We start from the raw sequence: 17,319 nt of genomic DNA on the forward strand, positions 1-17,319 counted from the left end.
TTTCCTTTATTGATAAAAACTAAAAAGTGTATATGCGATGTGTTGGCGCGGTTTTTTGTTTCCGTTTTTTCTCTTTTTTGTTTTGTTTTTTTTTTGTTGTGTTTTATTTTGGATCGATGTGTCGAAATACAAATCGGTACACTAAATGTAATAATATAAGTAATTGAAATATTTACATTATGATACTTGGTGTATCAGATTATTTTTCTATTGCATTGAAAAATTTCTCCAAGTGCCAGCTAAGGGAGGGCATGGGCCGAGCCAGGCCCAAATTTGAAGGAATCGAACTGGACTCATTTTAAAATGTAACAGGATGGGTCGGATCAATTATAAGAAATTTGATTTTTGAAACCGGACATAACCTGACCCATTTAAAACGGGTTAAATTAGAGCGGGTCCATGGGTCCAATCCTTTTTTTCTTACAGAACAGTTAGATTAAATCAACAGCTTCGTTAAACAGTCAGATTTAACAATTAACGCATTCTCCAATTATCAGAGAAATTTAAAAAAAAATCTATAAAAATGATGCAAATTGTTGAGCGTGCCAGTGACTTTCTGCCACTCCACCTGCCACTCCACCACTTATACATTTTTGTTAAGTTTTCTTTTATTTCTCTTACCAATACAACAAACTATCATATTCATGTTATTCAAATATATTTTTCCATGCAACATCTATTACAATTCGTACTTAAACATTTGTAATCAATGATTTAAACCCTAAATTTAAAGACATTTAAACCATTTTTGTTAGTTTTTCTTTTATCTAAATCTAAACTACATATTACTAGAATCCACATTGTCAACCAAAAGTAGGTGAAACACTATTTAACAAAACAAAATTTTGCCATTTTTTTATTTAAGCCTCACCTACATGTGTTTTAAAAAAATATACATTGAATATACATTTTAACATCTCTATATTTTTCACTTAAATATCTCTACATTTTAACATCTAAATATTCTACTAACACACCCTGACCCTAATCGAGGCATGCTAGCCGTCATGTGAGGGTGATGTAGCCATGTGCGTTGTGCGGAAGTGAACGTGATATGAAAAATACGGATAAAAAAAAACCAACTAGCTAATTTACACTAGACTAGCATATCAGTGCAAGTGAAAGTGTTTAGAGTGTAGGTATCAGAATGCAGTCCAGAAGTCTAATTACTAATTATACGTATTACAAAAGAAACCCTACACCGATGGATGTTTGTTAGAACCGTTGTGGAGTCCTCGTGAGCCACCAGCAAGAACTTTTATCTAGAACCTGGAAGGGCGCAAAAACAGAAAGTGTGAGTGGGCAAAATAAAACTTTTCAAAAACAATTTATCTTTACAAAAGTAATAACCCATCACCGTAAAACCCGTATAATTTCCCAGAAAATAGTACTATGTTCGTATATAAGAACCATGCTCGAGAATATCAAAACTCACATGTATGCCATGTCAATCATCTCCACAATGCATAAGTAAGCCAAGTGAAATGAACCAATATAAAATGACATATAATCCGGAGTCACCTAATGTGACATGTACGGCTGAGTCTATAACTCATCAGTCAACGAGTCAGAACCACGTAATGTGGTTTGTACGACAGGGTAGGTGTAAATGAATATGCTCAAGTGCTACGATCACGTGAAAGCTGTGCAAAATATCGCAAGTCACCTACGAGTCGAAACCACCTAATGTGGTTTGTACGACAGGCTGACACCTGCCTTGGATCTAAGGTGAGTGTACGGTGTAAGAGGTGAATGATCACGTGAAGGCTAAGCCCTGGCCTTGGACAGAGCACTAACACCGAGGTGCAAGATAATGAATTCTATGCACAACATTTCATCACTAACTACTATGTAATCATACCAACAATGTGTACTTACTTAAACTTACCTTGGCCTCCGCAATAGCATGCAATATTATGCAAAGCTATACTAAATCATACGCTAAAATATAAAGCAAATATGACATTGCATTTTAAAACGTAAAAACCATTTAAAACTATTTCTAGGAAAACGTAAAGCATATATACGTATATATAGAAAATCAAAAGCCCACTCACTGGTATGTAGCTGGGTCTTAACCCCTAGTCTCGCCTGGTTGCGCTAGTCCTCCGGAAACGTCTCACCTATATGTGAAACCACTATTTTAACGTCAATTTTAAGAACATAACCAAAACCGTGTAATAATTTCTCATACGTTGCTCAATTGAGGTATTTGAATATACCATCATGGCTTACTCAACACCACGAACATCCCATATTTTTAGAAAAATTTCCTAACATCCCACGCGTAGGCCAAGCGCAGGCACGTGGACGAAATATTTAACACCGTTAGAGAATATTCCGTCATATTTACCCTACATTGTTAGCATATTCTGTCGAAGTTGACGGAATATTCTTCTTTTTTCTCCGATGGTTCACCAGAATCCTACGCCGGCCATCGTTGCGTCACTGGAAACTGGAAAATCATAAAACTTCAATATCTTCTTCGTTTTTCAACCAAATTCCACAAAGTTTATATAGATTTGAAGCTCTCAAAGAGGAGAACAATTTCTTACCTATTTGAAGTCCCAAAACCAACGAAAAGTGGTCGGAAAATCTCTGGGAAAATTCCGGTTAAACTGGAACTTCCTAAACCTATGTGTTTCGACGTCCAAACCACTCAAAACTTGTTCCAAGTTGCTAGGGAAGGTAGAAGAACACCTTTTTAAGTCTCAAAACCAAGAGAATCATTCGCGATCACGTCGGAGGAAACTGGATCCCTCGCCGGAACTCGGGTTTCTCAAGTTCTGCACGTTTTCCCTTCAAACTAATGGTACGGCTAGGCTCATGAAGTCAAGGAGAGTTCAAAAACGTTGTCCTTAAGCTCGATCTGTGTATGTGTAGTGGTGTTTGAAAGTTAAAGGGTTCAGTCATACGGACGAATGAAGGATCGAGAGAAAATGGCGAGGGTGAAGGTATGTACGTGACAACGCGTACAATTTAATTCGTCAGCTAGAAAAATAATTTGAAACTATATACGTACATCCACGTCACTACAACTCGAGGGTATAATCATCATTTCCACACATTTGAGGATGAAATATATTTTAATTCGAGATGGGCTGTCACATCTACTAAATATACTCTTGTTGCTCAATAAATCGTAAATCCGCTTCGAAATGCATTATATAGGTTTCCTTAATGCTGATGGAAAGTATTTCAAGAAAATTAAAAAAATTTACATTTTTTTACAAAAAACGTGGATGTTCATGGTTTTCAATCGGTTTTGTAAATTCATACATAAATCACCATTCAATCTATTTATTTTCACCTGGCCTCACTGTGAAGTTTTGAAAATTAAGTTGAGATTCTTGAGTGTAGAACCCCACTTGACAATGTTCTGGGCCTTACTACTATATTTTCCACCTATTTTTTTAGTTTTCAGCTTAAATCTTCTACTAAATATATATTTTTTGCTCAATAAATAGTAAAATTGCTTTCAAATTCCTTAAAAAGTTTAGCTTAATGCTCAAGAAAAATATTTTGCGAAAATAAAATATTTGCATTTTTGTCAAAACACATGGGTGTTAGGAGGCCTTGACGCATACAAAATAAGACGAACTTAGCTCACACAGAACGAGGCGAACCATGACATGTGAAACAAGGCGGGCTCCCCTCATAGAAAATGGAATGGGTTTCTGGCACATAAAACGAGGTGGGATACATCGCACGAAAAACGATGTGGGATACATCGCACGAAAAACGATGTGGGATACATCGCAAGAAAAACGAGGTGGGGTACGTCGCACAAATTGAGGTAAGCCCAGGGCACAGAAAACGTGGCTGGCTCCGTGCACACTAAAACGACGCAAGCTCCTTGGACGCAAACAAATGGTGGGCTTTTAGCATGCAAAATGATGCGAACACCTCGCATGCAGAGCGAGGCAAACCCAGGCACACAAGACAAGATGGGGTCCACACATGCAGAACGAGGCAAACTCTAGGGTGCTCAGAAAACAAGTCGAGCTCTAAACAAGCATGTTATTAGTTCGAACCGTTCTCGAAAGATCAAGACGAAGCGAATGAGATCATGAAGTGGCTGAGACAATTTGAGATGAGCCAAGATAAATTGTGAACTATGCCCAAAGTCAAAGAAAATCTATTGGATGTGAGTAGTCATTCTAGCACCTGCAAGAATTTAGAACTGTCTTGTACATTTTTGGTAGTTTTTCTTTTATTTCTCTTACTATAATAATTAACTATCATATTCATGTTCTCCAAAATATATTTTTCCATGCAGAATCTATTATAATTCGTATTTAAACACTTGTAATCAACGATCTAAAACCTAAATTTAAAGATATTTGAACCTTTTTTTTTTGTTAATTTTTCTTTTAGCTAAACTACATATTAATAGAACTCTCTTTGTCAACCAAAAGATAGTGAAAATACTATTTAGTCTTCTATCACAACAAAATGGTTAAGGACAATAAAGTAATTTTACAAAACAAAATTTTGCTTTTTTTTTTGTTAAAGCCTCACCTACAGGTGATTTTAACATTTTTAATTTTTTTTGTAATTTTACAAAACAAAAATTTGCTTTTTTTTTGTTAAAGCCTCACCTACAAGTGATTTTAACATTTTTAATTTTTTTTTAAATTAAAAAATAAAATAAATAAAAAGTAAAAATAAACCTCTCCCTCTCTCCCACTCTCACGTTCTCTCTCACTCTCTTCCTCTCTCCAATTTAAAAAATAAAAAATAAAAAATTTCACACGCTTTGTGTGTGGGCATATACTAGTGGTGATGAAGAATAGTGTTAACCCAAAAAGGGGGATTCTTTCATTCAAACATTAAAGTTTATAATGTAAAAGCAGATGTATTTTAAGACAGGTGTGTATAATAGTGTGTTAGTCCCCTCATGCTCGAGTTTGAATCACCTTCTTGTAGATTAAAGTAACTTAGTATATCACTTTATGAAAGAAAAGATAATAGAAGTAATATTCGCACTCATTTTCTCTCCCCGCACACACAGATTATTTCTAACCTTTATCTTGAATAAACTGAAAATCAAATATGAAATATGCCGGAAAAAAAAACTCAAAAAATGTGCAAAAATCATTTCCCGAGAAGAAATTATAACATCGAAACGTAAACTCAAGCAAGCCCAAGCCATGCGCAGCCCAAGATTTTGGCCCCCTTCCCTTATGATTGGGCTCAAAACAAAAGCTAAGCTACTGTTACATAAAATCCCACCTTCCCACATCATCAAATTCATCATCATCATCCTCAACTGAATTTGTTTTTGTATCCAGAAGTCAGAAAAATCACCATAAATGTGACACTAGCAAAAAAACATTCCTTCTAATTTTCTGCTCTTTTTTTTTTTCCATGTTTCCAACCAGTATTCATAAGTCATAAACCTTATTAAATTTAAATAAATAAAAAGGGGAGCCCACAAAAGGAAGAAACAAAACCCTAATCCTCTGATATATTAGCTTAAAGTATAAGAAAATTAGAGAAGAAAAGAAACCCAACATTTTAAATCCTTACATTTTCTCAGAAAACAAGAGAGAGAGAGAGAGAGAGAGAGAGAGAGAGAGAGAGAGAGAGAGGTGTGTGAGATTTAAGGACCAAGGGGGTTGCTGTTATGGTGGAGAGGGTCCGGCCCACCTGGAACTTGCCTCGCCATGTCCTCCACAGCTTGGAAAACTCTGTCTTCTCTTCCCTTCCCAAATCTCTCAGCCTCGTAGATATGCATCCCCTTTTCACAAACATTAAAAATAAATATAAACAAGGGAAAAATAACACTTTTTTGAAAATAAAAGTGTGAGTTTAGAGAGAGAAAATGCGGTTTGTAGAAGTGTACAAGAACATATGGGGGGAAAGGAGGGTTTTTCTAAAGAAATTATCGAAAGACTTTAACTTTGAAATTTGTTACCTTTGAGCCTGTTTTCCCTGCCATAGTTGGTGTTCTTCCTTGGAGACCTGAAAAAAAGATGTTAGAGAGAGAGAGAGAGAGAGAGAGAGAGAGAGAGAAGGAGGGAGAGGAGAGGAGAGGAGAGAGAGAGAGAGAGGCTTACGAGAAGAATGGACAAATGGTATTGAAGCCACCATTAGAACGAGTATGAAGGTTGAAATCCCAGCAAAAATGTGAGCTTTACTCTTTCCCATTTGATTTGTTGATCCCAGAAAATTGCAGAGGAGAGAAAGAGAGAGAAGGTGGTGATGAAAAATGTACGTTCTGCAAGGGGTACGAGACGCCCATTTTAAATACTGATTATGACAGCGCCTGGTAACGCAAAGAAATGGGGTGACGATGACATGCAATTTTGGTAAAAATGTTTGGATGAAATGTCCAAATCGCCCCTCAATAAAAAAAATTATGATGATATTCTTCTTTTACACACGAAAAGTTCTTGGTTGCTAACGATCATACCACTTCGTTGTGCAGTCTCGTATGTTCCTCTGCAAATAGAGATCATCCTAAATCTTTATAATTTGGGTTTACTCTTATTACATACCATCTTATACAGACATCTGGACTAAAGAATTTATCTTTATCCAAAGATTGATGAAACTGACCAATTTAACACTTGGATAATAAGACTTTGTACCTTTTAGTAAGGATTCAGGAATTGACAAAACGAAGCCTAAAAATTATCAATCTTGACACCATTGGTTGTTTTATCAATCTAACTTCCAAATGAACCTTTATTTTTTAGACATAGCAATTTCGTTCTCTCATTCTTTTTCTTACATAAGCGTGACTTCATCTAGTCCGACGACACGTGCATTAACATATGTCATATGGAAATCAAATACGAAATGATTTCAATAATAAATAAATAAAAAACCTTAACAATCCAAATACGATATCAAATGGCCAACGTGACTCATCAAGCGTCAACACTCAAAGGTCAAAACATAGGTCATCGATCGCTCTGCAAAAATTTGTAACTTTAAGAGTTATTTTTTGCAATTTTCAAATATTAAAGACCACATTGCAATCACAAAACAAAGAACAATGGAAAAATGGAAGAGCGCATGGTCGTCTTTTCACAATCCAGGCACTTTTGGGCTGGCGCTCGTAATGAAAACCAGTAGAACACGCGTCGGTCTGTACATCCTCGTACGGAGGGTGTGGCGGCGCCCGGTGAAGGGAGGAAGGACACGTGTCGGGGTAGTATTGGAGGGAGCAGGGCACGATTAAGGAAAGGACTGGGTCTGCGTCTGAGCCTCTGAGGCTGTCTGCCACAAGACAGGCGTCGTAAAAAGCATTGCCACTTAGAGAGACAGAGAGGAGAGAGACAGAGAGAGACAGAGAGTGTGAGGGCTGCTTTCGTCCAATGAATTCCAGTGGGGCCCAGGCGATCACACTGGTCTTGTTTCTTCCACTTTTAATTACACATATGACCTCGGAAGTTGGAACAACGAAATTATCGATGAGCTTTGTGTAGGTTGAGGATAAAAACTTCAAGAGATCAGCTTGATCGCGGTAGCTTCATGGTCACAATGTCATAAGGAGTGGTAACTGGTCACACTCTCACCAGGTCATAAGGAGCGGGACTTGTGCATATACATAGAGCGAAATTGCATTCAAATTCACGAGACGCAATCTAACTTTGTAAAATGATATGACCAAGGCTGAGTTAAGTTGCTTTAATCCTTTTAACAATCTTCATTTTTCCTATTAAAATGACAAATAATTGTACTTGTATGAGGATTTGCTTTGTGACCGAGTGCACATGTCTTTCTCCATATTTCACAAATCACGTGATGAATGAAACAAAAAGAACGTCCGAGGGTGCCGCATTTCATGATTTTCATCTAACGTTGAGTTGATTTCACAATGAAGCATTAATTGGATTTGCACAAACTCATCCCAGATACACAAAACATCCCAAAATATAAATAATTTCTAACCAACTTCAGAAGAAAAAAGAAACAGAAAAAAAGAAAGAGTTGTCATTAGTCAAAGTCAATTGGAAGTCAACCATGGAGTTGTGAAACAGACAGACACAGATCTGCTGGGAGACCTTGTATCCTGTCTGATTAAGGAAACATTAAATGTTGAAACAAAATCCTACCGAGGGGGTGGACTTTCCAATATTAACCTTCATCCTCCTCTCTCATCAAGACAACCAACCAAATCAATGAACAAGGGAAGAATATTCTCATCTAACAGATTTCAACAATTCAAATCAGCCTGGATTTTAGGTTTGGAATCCAACTGCTGAAGCTCGAATCATCAATCAACGGTAAAACTGTCCGAGACATTCATTTGATTCGTGGCTGCTTTCGATGGATCAGGTCTTAGCCGGCATAGTTTTCACATAAGTTGGAGAAAGTCTTCAACAGATGCATGATCACGTTAACCATAGGGCACTCTCATAATAAAACTGGGCCCTTGAGACTGGAGTGGAGTCAGGTGGGACCATTATGCAGGGGGTTCCGTTTGGTTGTGACTTGTGAGAGGTGGCGTACAAATGACGTGGTCCACCTATCCCTGCACAAGTTTTTCTCCATAAGTAAGCGTAGAACATCCTAATTACAGGAAAACAACTGAACTTAAAAACGGCGTCCTACTAAAGGGATAAGTATTTTAACATGCTATTGTTTGGTCTGCTTACCTTCTTACGATCCTAATTCTAAGAATGTCATTCGTTTCTAACTTCGATCCTCTGGTTTTTTTTTTGGGAAACTAGGCTCAATTCCTTTTGACAGAGGTACTACAACAAATAGCATATACCATTTCTACCTTACTAAGAGCAAGGACTAATAAGAAAGCAGTCATTTTGTGAATAAAGCAATCCGCCAAACGAAAGTGAAACAAAAATTGCAGGAAAAACTAATCAAATGGATGCAGCACACTCACAGTTACAAAATACGAGCATCAAAATATGTGGACGGTAACTACGAGCATAGCTGTATTAAAAGTCATGTCGTGCAAACAACTGAAGAAATCATCATAACTTAGTCATTTATCCAGCCTAACAGATCAACTCATTTACACTGACAGTTTCATTCTTATTGAAGATAATTGGAGAAAACCATAGAGCAGAATCACATCATGCCGGTCACTCTGGTTCGAAAATTATGAGCTACGAAAAAAAAAAATCATAACTTAAAGTCTCGGAATACACAAATTAGAAAACCCAGATGAGAATTTGTCCCACAAACAGCAACAGAGTTATTGCCAGGTGGGGAATGAATGCAACATTTTTGCAGTCCCTAAAACGAAAATAATAATTAACAATAAGATTAGTTATTCACAAGTTATAGACAAGGTGAGAAACACTTTCTTGATCAAATTATTAAGACTAGTTGTTCACAAGATGCCATGAGAAACATTGAGAAATAAGAATCACTTGATCAAATTCTGAACACAAGCTATAAATATGGTAGAATATAAGAAGGAAAAATGACTTACAATCTAAGCTATGCGGAATATAGGATCTATTAGACTATGCTGCAAAGTACTCCATCATTTCATCGAGTTCAAGGTCATCTAATGAACCGGTGCCGTCAATTCCAAAGTTGAATGGGCTGTTGAATAATCCATAATCTAACGACAGGCTATCAATTGGAGACCCAAAGTTAGCATTGATAGTTCTGTCTTGCTCACTCTGAAATGTGTCCTGAACAAAATTTGGCAAATCTCCTCCAGCAATTTCACTTCCATTTCTATGTACTGGTACATGGACTCCATCTGCTGGTATAATCTGCGGTTCATTCATTACAATCTGAGGCGGCTGCCGGTCATGACTTGGGGGATATTGTGTTGATGGGTTATAGAGGTTAAATGTATCTCCATGATGCTGGTTAAATGTATCTCCATGATGCATGTCAGCATCTCGCACCCCATGATAAAGCAACGGTGTTCCACCAACATGCATGCCCTGTGTCGTAATTACATTGCCAGAAGGTACACCAGGGTAGTTAAACTCTGGCGCTGGTCTTTGTGCTTGGACATCAAGATCATTCTCCAGCGGCCGCAAAGTTGTAATGGCACCATTTTCCTGTTGATTTTCATGAACCTGAAGTCCAATCATCTGTACATCAGTGTGGTTTATATCAGGCAATGCACCTCTTGTTGGAACATGAAGATGCTCATTGTGAGATGGTGCAGGACGTTGTTTGACAGGGCTTGCTCTGACACGTGCCCTTTTTCTCCTGGGTTTCTTTTCACCTTGCTCTTTATCTTGGACATTATTACGAGCATTATTGTGTAGATTGCTTGATGGATCCACATCCATCACCTGATTCCTCCTATCATCTTTGGATGAAGAAACAGAGCCTACCCCATCATCAGTACCATCAACATCATAGTCACTATTACTGCTAGCAGCACCTTGCTTTTCGCCATGGCCACTTTGTGGCATCTCAGTAATGCCAGATGTCCCATTATCACTACTAGGCTGCCGAATGAGGGATTCTTCTCGGCTTAAAACCCCTAACCAAATTGCACTTTCCTTTGCTGTCATCTTATCCTGTAAGCATTTTGACTGGCGGACATGCCTCCTTATCTTTGCAATATCAGGTGACATATGCTTTATCACAGCCGTTAACACTCCAACTTTCCACATCTTCTTTAGGTCGTGTGGCTTCTTATAAGGAGGAATCTGACCATGGGCTAACCCTAGTTTCACCCACCAATCTTCATTTCCTGTTGGCCACCAAGGTGGTGGAACTCCCTTTTCTAATGGATACTTCCTTTGAGGGGGGTCACAGTGTTGCATCAAAGAAGACAATAGAGAACCAAGAGTTGCATCTTGTAGATCTTGGAGGATGCTTTGAGAATTCCCATTTCGATTATTATCTGCATCACTCATGGCAAGACACTCCGCTTCATGCTTGGCTATGGCTGCAGGACCATTCTTATCGAACTTCACCTTTTCTTTCCACCAAGCCCTGATGTTATCTGAAGCACCGCTCACTGGCTTGCCCTTCTCAGGAATGATACCATACACAAAACCACGAGCTTTGCACACTTCCATCAGCTTCAACATATACTTAAGAATCCCATCTTGTGCTCTTGACATTTTCTTTCTCCTAGCCTGATCAGTGGTCTGCTTGGGCTTCTGCTTTTCAGCAGCTTGTTGAGCTTCAAGTTTCTGTCTTTCTTTAAGCCTTTTGAGTTTAATTCGATCCTTCCACATTCGCCTCTCCAAATCTTCCGCTTCAATCTCTTCGTCACTGACATCTTTCTCCGCAATATTATCGCACCTCAAGTCTTCTTCTATATCCGAACTGTCATTAGCAATAAAAAAAAAATTGCTCCAATCAGCAAAACTACAAAAACCCACTGTGCTCAGCTGCTGAGAAACTTGATGGCAAGAAATTGATTCGAAAAATTGATTCTTTAGCAATCAACGCCAATCAGCTGTATTAGTCTTGGTAAAGTGGACATTTTCTCTTCTATCCCCCCCCCCCACTTTCTCAGCAGCCAAACAGAACTTGGGAAATGATAACAATCCAATATTTCTCCAAAAAAAAAAACCCATCTTTTTCTATGATTTACCTCTAACAATTCCTACAGCAATTAGATTACAACAAATGAAACTAACATTATATAATCCAAAATCTCACATAGAGAACAATAAAAAATAAAAAAAAACCCACATCCCCAATTCCCCATAAAGTTAAATACAACAAATTTTGATCAACATGCAAACAATTCATAGAGACCAATGATCAAAATCATGATAAAAAATTATGAAATTAATAAAACAGTGAAATTTACAGAAACCCCAATAAAACTGAATTACTGGGCACACCAAAAACTCAAAAAAAATTGAAACCCAAAAAAATTATTCGGAAATCTTACCTAATATCAGGTCCAATCTCTCCAACGTCACCCATCTAATCTAAATTTGCGCAAACCCAAAAAATCTGAGCTTTTCTTCTTCTTCTTCTTTTCTGTTACTGAATTCTCTCTCTTCTCAGAAGAAGCTGAGAATATAAGGGATTGAAGGGTGAATCCAAATGGGGGAATTGAATCCCTAAAAGGGATCGATTGCATAGAAAATGGCTGGAAAAATCTGTACCGAGAATTAAAAGGGCAAAAAATTCAATGCAAAATTAAAAGAGGAGAGAGAAAGTACATTTCTTTAGAGAGAGAAAGTGATGAGATGCTAAAGCGCGAGTAGCGAATTGGGAATTGCTCGGCGGCCGAAAAATCGAACAAAAAAGGTGACACAAATGGATGAGAACTCCTCTGAGTTGCCAATACAGAGGCTGCGATCCTCTGCGTCGCGTCTATGAAATTATTATTTTGTTGATGACCTTCGTCTTTGTTTGATTTCGTAAGTGCCTACGAGGCGTTTTTGTCTTTAGTGGTTGACTCCTTTTGGAGAAGATAAGAACGGATAATTTTTTCAGTGTGTTTGAAATATAATTCAGTATATTAAGTATCATAATACAATAAATGGAAATGTTTTTTTTTTTTAATTTTAACTGAGTATATTATTACGCTTGATATATCAAACTGTATACTAATACACTAAAAAATCTCGCGTAAGAGAGGAAAGTAGATAGCGTTACTCTTTGATATGTTACTAATACACTAACTAAGATTTAACATAATCATGTCTACATTTTGACTTTATTTTAATCAAAAATTTATTAAGTAAATTCTGACCACACATTTAAAACGTGTATCTGCTTATGTCTAAGAAATTTATAATGTTTTGCATCTCTCTTAAGCTGACTATTATTTTGATTTTCACGTATAATTTTGAGTGAATTATTTTCGGGTATTTTGTGTACAAAAAGTTGATAATATGTAAGGATATATTAACCATACAATGAAGTTAACAAATTTAACCACAAAAATGTTGAAGAAAATAGCTGAATGTATTTGTCCGTGGATTTAGTCTACGTGCTTTATCAATAGTAATTATCTTAGTGGTGCCCCAAGAAAGGAAATTACATATTCAAAGTCCGGATAGAGAGAAATTATGATTACAGAGCAACACTTGTTAGTATTTGCAACCAGATAACACTATGGCGTTCAGTTAGTGTATTTTATAAATGAATATCAAACATATTTTCATCTGAGTAAAAAATGAACATACTTTAACTAAATCAAAACAATGACCACCATATTAAAAGTTTGGCATACTTTTGGCATCGGTGTAGTAGTAATGTTTTTTTTTTTTTTTTTTTTGACAATTTAGTACTACTTGCTCATAGTATTTCCTATAGTATTTCCTCAAGAATCGTTTAATAACCATTTCATTTTTAATTTTTAATTTTTCGTTTGATAATCATTCGATATCGATTGTTATTAAATGACCTTTTAACTATTTATAAAAGTGGTCTTAAATTTGTTGAGGAGGGCACTTGCTCCACAAGGATACTCTTTGTGAGGATTCCGGGGATCCTCAAATCGTGTTCGTTCATTGTACATCGTGCGGTCAATTTTCGTCAAGTATTGTTCATGTTTAATTCTAAATAAAAGTATTTAAAATGATTTCTAACCGCACGATGTACGATGAACAGGTACAATTTGAGGATTCCCAAGATTCTCACAAAGAGAATCTGGAGAGGATCCTCATTCGGCACGAACTTTGTTGTGAAATACTTTCAGGATGTCAATTAAATTTGTTTTGATGTTGTTGTAATCAAATCTCTAATTAAGTCGAGAGTAATGTTAAGAGAACTCTCTTAAAAGTGAAATTCTTTATGGATTCTCTGCCACCTCACAGTTTAACGTCAATTTTCACACCAACATTATAAAACATTATGTAAAAAACATGAGGTGTTTTAAGAGAATTCCCTTAACATTTCTCTTAAATCGGTTGTTTATCTTTGTTATATAGTTTGCATACTTATACTTTTTAATAATTAAAACCTAAAACCTAAAAAATTTCTTCATAATTAATCATATCTTTTGAAAATAAGTCAACATAGATATGTGATCAAGGTATTAAATATCGATGATATCGGAAATATCGGTAGTCTAAAAACACGGAAATATCGATGGAAATATCGGAATATTATCGATATCGATAAAAATAATATGGAAACCACGGAAATTGTAAGAAAAACTTGGAAATTTTTATTGAAACTTTGCAGAATGTTTATTTAGTCAATTATCTATTAGTTTATCACAAAAAATTGGAAGGAAATGCATTGCATGATAGATTAACTGATTTAAGTTGATTATATAGCGAGTTGGCAAACATTGTGAGTGTAGAAAATATGTAATAATTAATAAAAGAAGTTTAAACACACCATAATCATTTATATATAATGAATTAGGACAATATTTTACACTTTATGCATTGCATGGTAAGATACATGAGTGACTTAATACCACATAGAGTGAACGTGGTGAGTAGTTCAAAAGTAGATACTTGAAAAGAAATTAATCAAATTTTAATATGATGTAATTATTTGGACTTTATTTTAAATAGAAATTTATCATATATAATATATGTAACTGAAAAAAAATTAATCAAATTTTAATATGATGTAATTATTTGGACTTGATTTCTCTCTTATACATATATTCTTCTTCCTATTTTCGAGTATTTCAGTTTAGTAAGTGATTTTAAATTTCGGGGACGAAATTCTTTTAAGAGGGGTAGATTGTTACACCCATCCCCAATTTAAATTGTATTTTCACTAAGTTTGAGTTTATCTTGCTTTTAAAATTATTTTTGGGTCTTAATAGGTGAGCCAAGGGGGGCCACCTTGCTTTTGTGTCCCTGGTCTCTCTTTTTTCTCAGTTCTCTCTTTTCCCTCACTCTTTCATCTCTACCCGTGCTCTCTCTCTCTCTGCACTCTCTCCTTCTCCCCCGTGAACCAACCCACACCCTCACTTCCACACCACATCAACAAATGCGGTCTCTCTTTTCTCTCAGTTCTCTCTTTTCCCTCACTCTCTCATCTCTACCTTAGCTCTCTTTCTCTGCACTCTCTCCTTCTCCCTGTGAACCAACCCACACCCTCACTTCCACACCACATCAACGAAGGCGACACCACCTCATCGCTCTCCTCACCTTCTCCCTCTTCACCATCTCTGCCACCGCATCAAGGCCCTGCAAAACGGAAGTTATACAAATATTCATCTCGTCTTCTATTTCATTTTGATACCTAGATCGGAGTCTAGGGTGCTCTTTTACAGTCGGCCGGAGCTGTAGAAGCTCCGACATTCTTCTCCAATTTGCACATATCCAAAATATCGCGATATTATCGGTAATATCGCGATATTTTGACGAAAACCATTTGGATACCTATTAAAATATCGGTAACGCAAAAAACCGATAATACCGGCATTTAAGACCTTGTATGTGATGGATTTGGTTTGACATGACACTACAAGCAAGCTAACCTTTGGGATTGATATCCGAGGCAATTAACATGCATTTTGGATAATGTTTGACAACCCATTTTTTTAATTATAAACAATATTTTACACTAATTTATATTGGTCTTTCATATTAGGCGGGACAATTGAGTATGATTCTAATTTTATAGAAATCAAATTTCTTCGTTGTGCCAGAAAATTTGAGTTATATGAGATTTATTCTAATATTTTTAGTTCAATATCCAACTTATGAGTTTGATGCCTGTACATAAATGATCTGCTTTGTAAGAGAGAGAGAGAGAATAAGGAAAAGCAATAGTAGGTTTGGAAGTTGGTCTCACAATTAGTGGATTTAACTTATTTCTATCAAATTTAACGTTTGTAAGGCCTTCCACAGTAGTAGTTTGAAAGTGATACCAATATAGAAATCGGGCAACTTGAATTTGATATTTATAATATTTCTGCTATACTAGTGTGAGTTTAATATATACTCATGAGTTTAATATATTGAACTCATGAGTCTAATACAATGGTATATTCAAATTTTCGGCCTATTTTTAAGAGTTTAATTTCTAAATAAGTTTAATATAGTGATACTACACTCACTTTTTTCGGCTTATTGCGTTATAGGAATCAAATTTAAGGTGCATGATTCATGTATATACGAATCAAACCCGCTTAAATTATTGTGGAAGGCCTAAGAAGAGGGGAAGCGAAACACAGTAACATGAAAACAAAAAAAAAACTTAACTATCATTGCAATCCACGGCTTGCTAGTTAGTCATTCACCATTGGTTGGAGTTGATGGAGACCACTATTAATAACTGATATAACAGAAATGCCACATGACATTATTCTAGTGGTTGAGTTTGTTAATATAGTTAGAAGGTTATCATTGTAATTGGGATATATGACTATATAAGGGATTGTATTTGTATACATTTTCTCTAATCAATCAATACAATCTCTCTTGTTTCTCTCTTCCTGTGTACCAAGTTCATCTTTTGCAATGTAGTTCACATGGTATCAAACTAGTGGGGCTTTAAAATCATTTTATTCAATTAATTATAATAATCTTTTATAAAATTAGAAGATTTACAGCCACCAACCACAAAATAATCAAATGTCACCCACTAAAATATGGTGCATCCACTAATCGTTTTCTAGCATGCATGGTGATATTCAGATTGGATTCTACACTATCTAACCACGCTTGTTTATTGATATATCTTTAGCTCAAATTGTGAATTACTAGATATATAGTACCTCCCATTTTTATAAGCCAAATCTATAGACATACCAAATGATATACATATGTTATGTAGAGGGTCGTGTTCTTGAGTTTTTGATACATTAAAAAATCTCTTAAATTTTACTGTTTTAATCTTCTCTCTCTACATAATTCTTAGACCATTCCAATGGAAATATCAAATGATAATTGATGGCTAATATATTTTTTTTCAAATTCTAACTGATTATATTATTACATTTGATCTACTGAACCGTATACTAATACACTAAAAATTCTCGCGTAAGAGAGGAAAGTAGCTAGTATTACTTTCTGATATGTTACTAATACACTAACTTAAGATTTAACATAATCATGTCTACATTTTGACTTTATTTTAATAAAAAATTTATTAGCTAAATTCTGATCGCGCATTTAAAACGTTATGTATCTGCTCATGTCTAAGAAATTTATAGTCGTTTGCGTTTCTCTTAAGCGGACTGTTAATTTGATTTTCACGTATAGTGTTTTGTAAATTATTTTCAGGTATTTTGTGTACAATTTAGCGGTGTGTTTTTTCCTTCAATTTCTTTTGTTATTGTGACATACCATTTTTTCAAAGATTTTTTCAAAAAGTTGATAATATGTAAGGATATATTAACCATACAATGAAGTTAACAAATTTAACCAAAAAAATATTGAAGAAAATAGCTGGATGCATTTGTCCGTGGATTTAGTCTACATGCATGATCAATAGTAATTATCTTAGTGGTGCCCAAAGAAAGGAAAATAA

The 17,319-nt window shown here is 35.7% G+C and overlaps 1 protein-coding gene and 1 long non-coding RNA gene across 3 annotated transcripts; both read right to left on the reverse strand.

The window, feature by feature from the left end:
• Positions 1-5,393: 5,393 nt before the first annotated feature.
• Positions 5,394-6,223, reverse strand: LOC139189691 (uncharacterized). Its single transcript, XR_011573542.1, has 3 exons — positions 6,063-6,223; positions 5,921-5,967; positions 5,394-5,743 (listed from the first exon to the last, which is right to left on the reverse strand). It is a non-coding gene; the product is annotated as an uncharacterized lncRNA (long non-coding RNA).
• A 1,706-nt stretch (positions 6,224-7,929) lies between these two features.
• LOC103447068 (ETHYLENE INSENSITIVE 3-like 3 protein) lies at positions 7,930-12,258 on the reverse strand. Of its 2 annotated transcripts, XM_017335710.3 has the most exons (4): positions 12,087-12,258; positions 11,810-11,934; positions 9,413-11,232; positions 7,930-8,488 (listed from the first exon to the last, which is right to left on the reverse strand). In XM_017335710.3, the coding sequence occupies exons 2-3, from the start codon at positions 11,842-11,844 to the stop codon at positions 9,447-9,449; spliced, it is 1,821 nt and encodes a 606-aa protein (XP_017191199.2). In that variant the 5' UTR covers positions 11,845-11,934; positions 12,087-12,258; the 3' UTR covers positions 7,930-8,488; positions 9,413-9,446. The 2 variants fall into 2 exon arrangements, with proteins under 2 accessions (XP_017191199.2, XP_017191198.2); XM_017335709.3 differs by lacking the exon at positions 7,930-8,488 and adding an exon at positions 8,938-9,213 and having other exon boundaries at positions 11,810-12,177.
• Between the last annotated feature and the right edge of the window lie 5,061 nt (positions 12,259-17,319).

The sequence above is a fragment of the Malus domestica genome, chromosome 11, assembly GCF_042453785.1.
Source record: "Malus domestica chromosome 11, GDT2T_hap1".
NCBI lineage: Eukaryota > Viridiplantae > Streptophyta > Magnoliopsida > Rosales > Rosaceae > Malus > Malus domestica.

What these genes read in the sequence shown, in the direction of transcription:
- LOC103447068 (XM_017335710.3), bottom strand. Translation starts at nt 11,844, where the DNA reads ATGGGTGACGTTGGAGAGATTGGACCTGATATTAG. An exon ending in GAGATTGGACCTGATATTAG is followed by an intron (nt 11,233 to 11,809) that starts GTAAGATTTCCG and finishes TGCTAATGACAG; the next exon opens with TTCGGATATAGAAGAAGACT.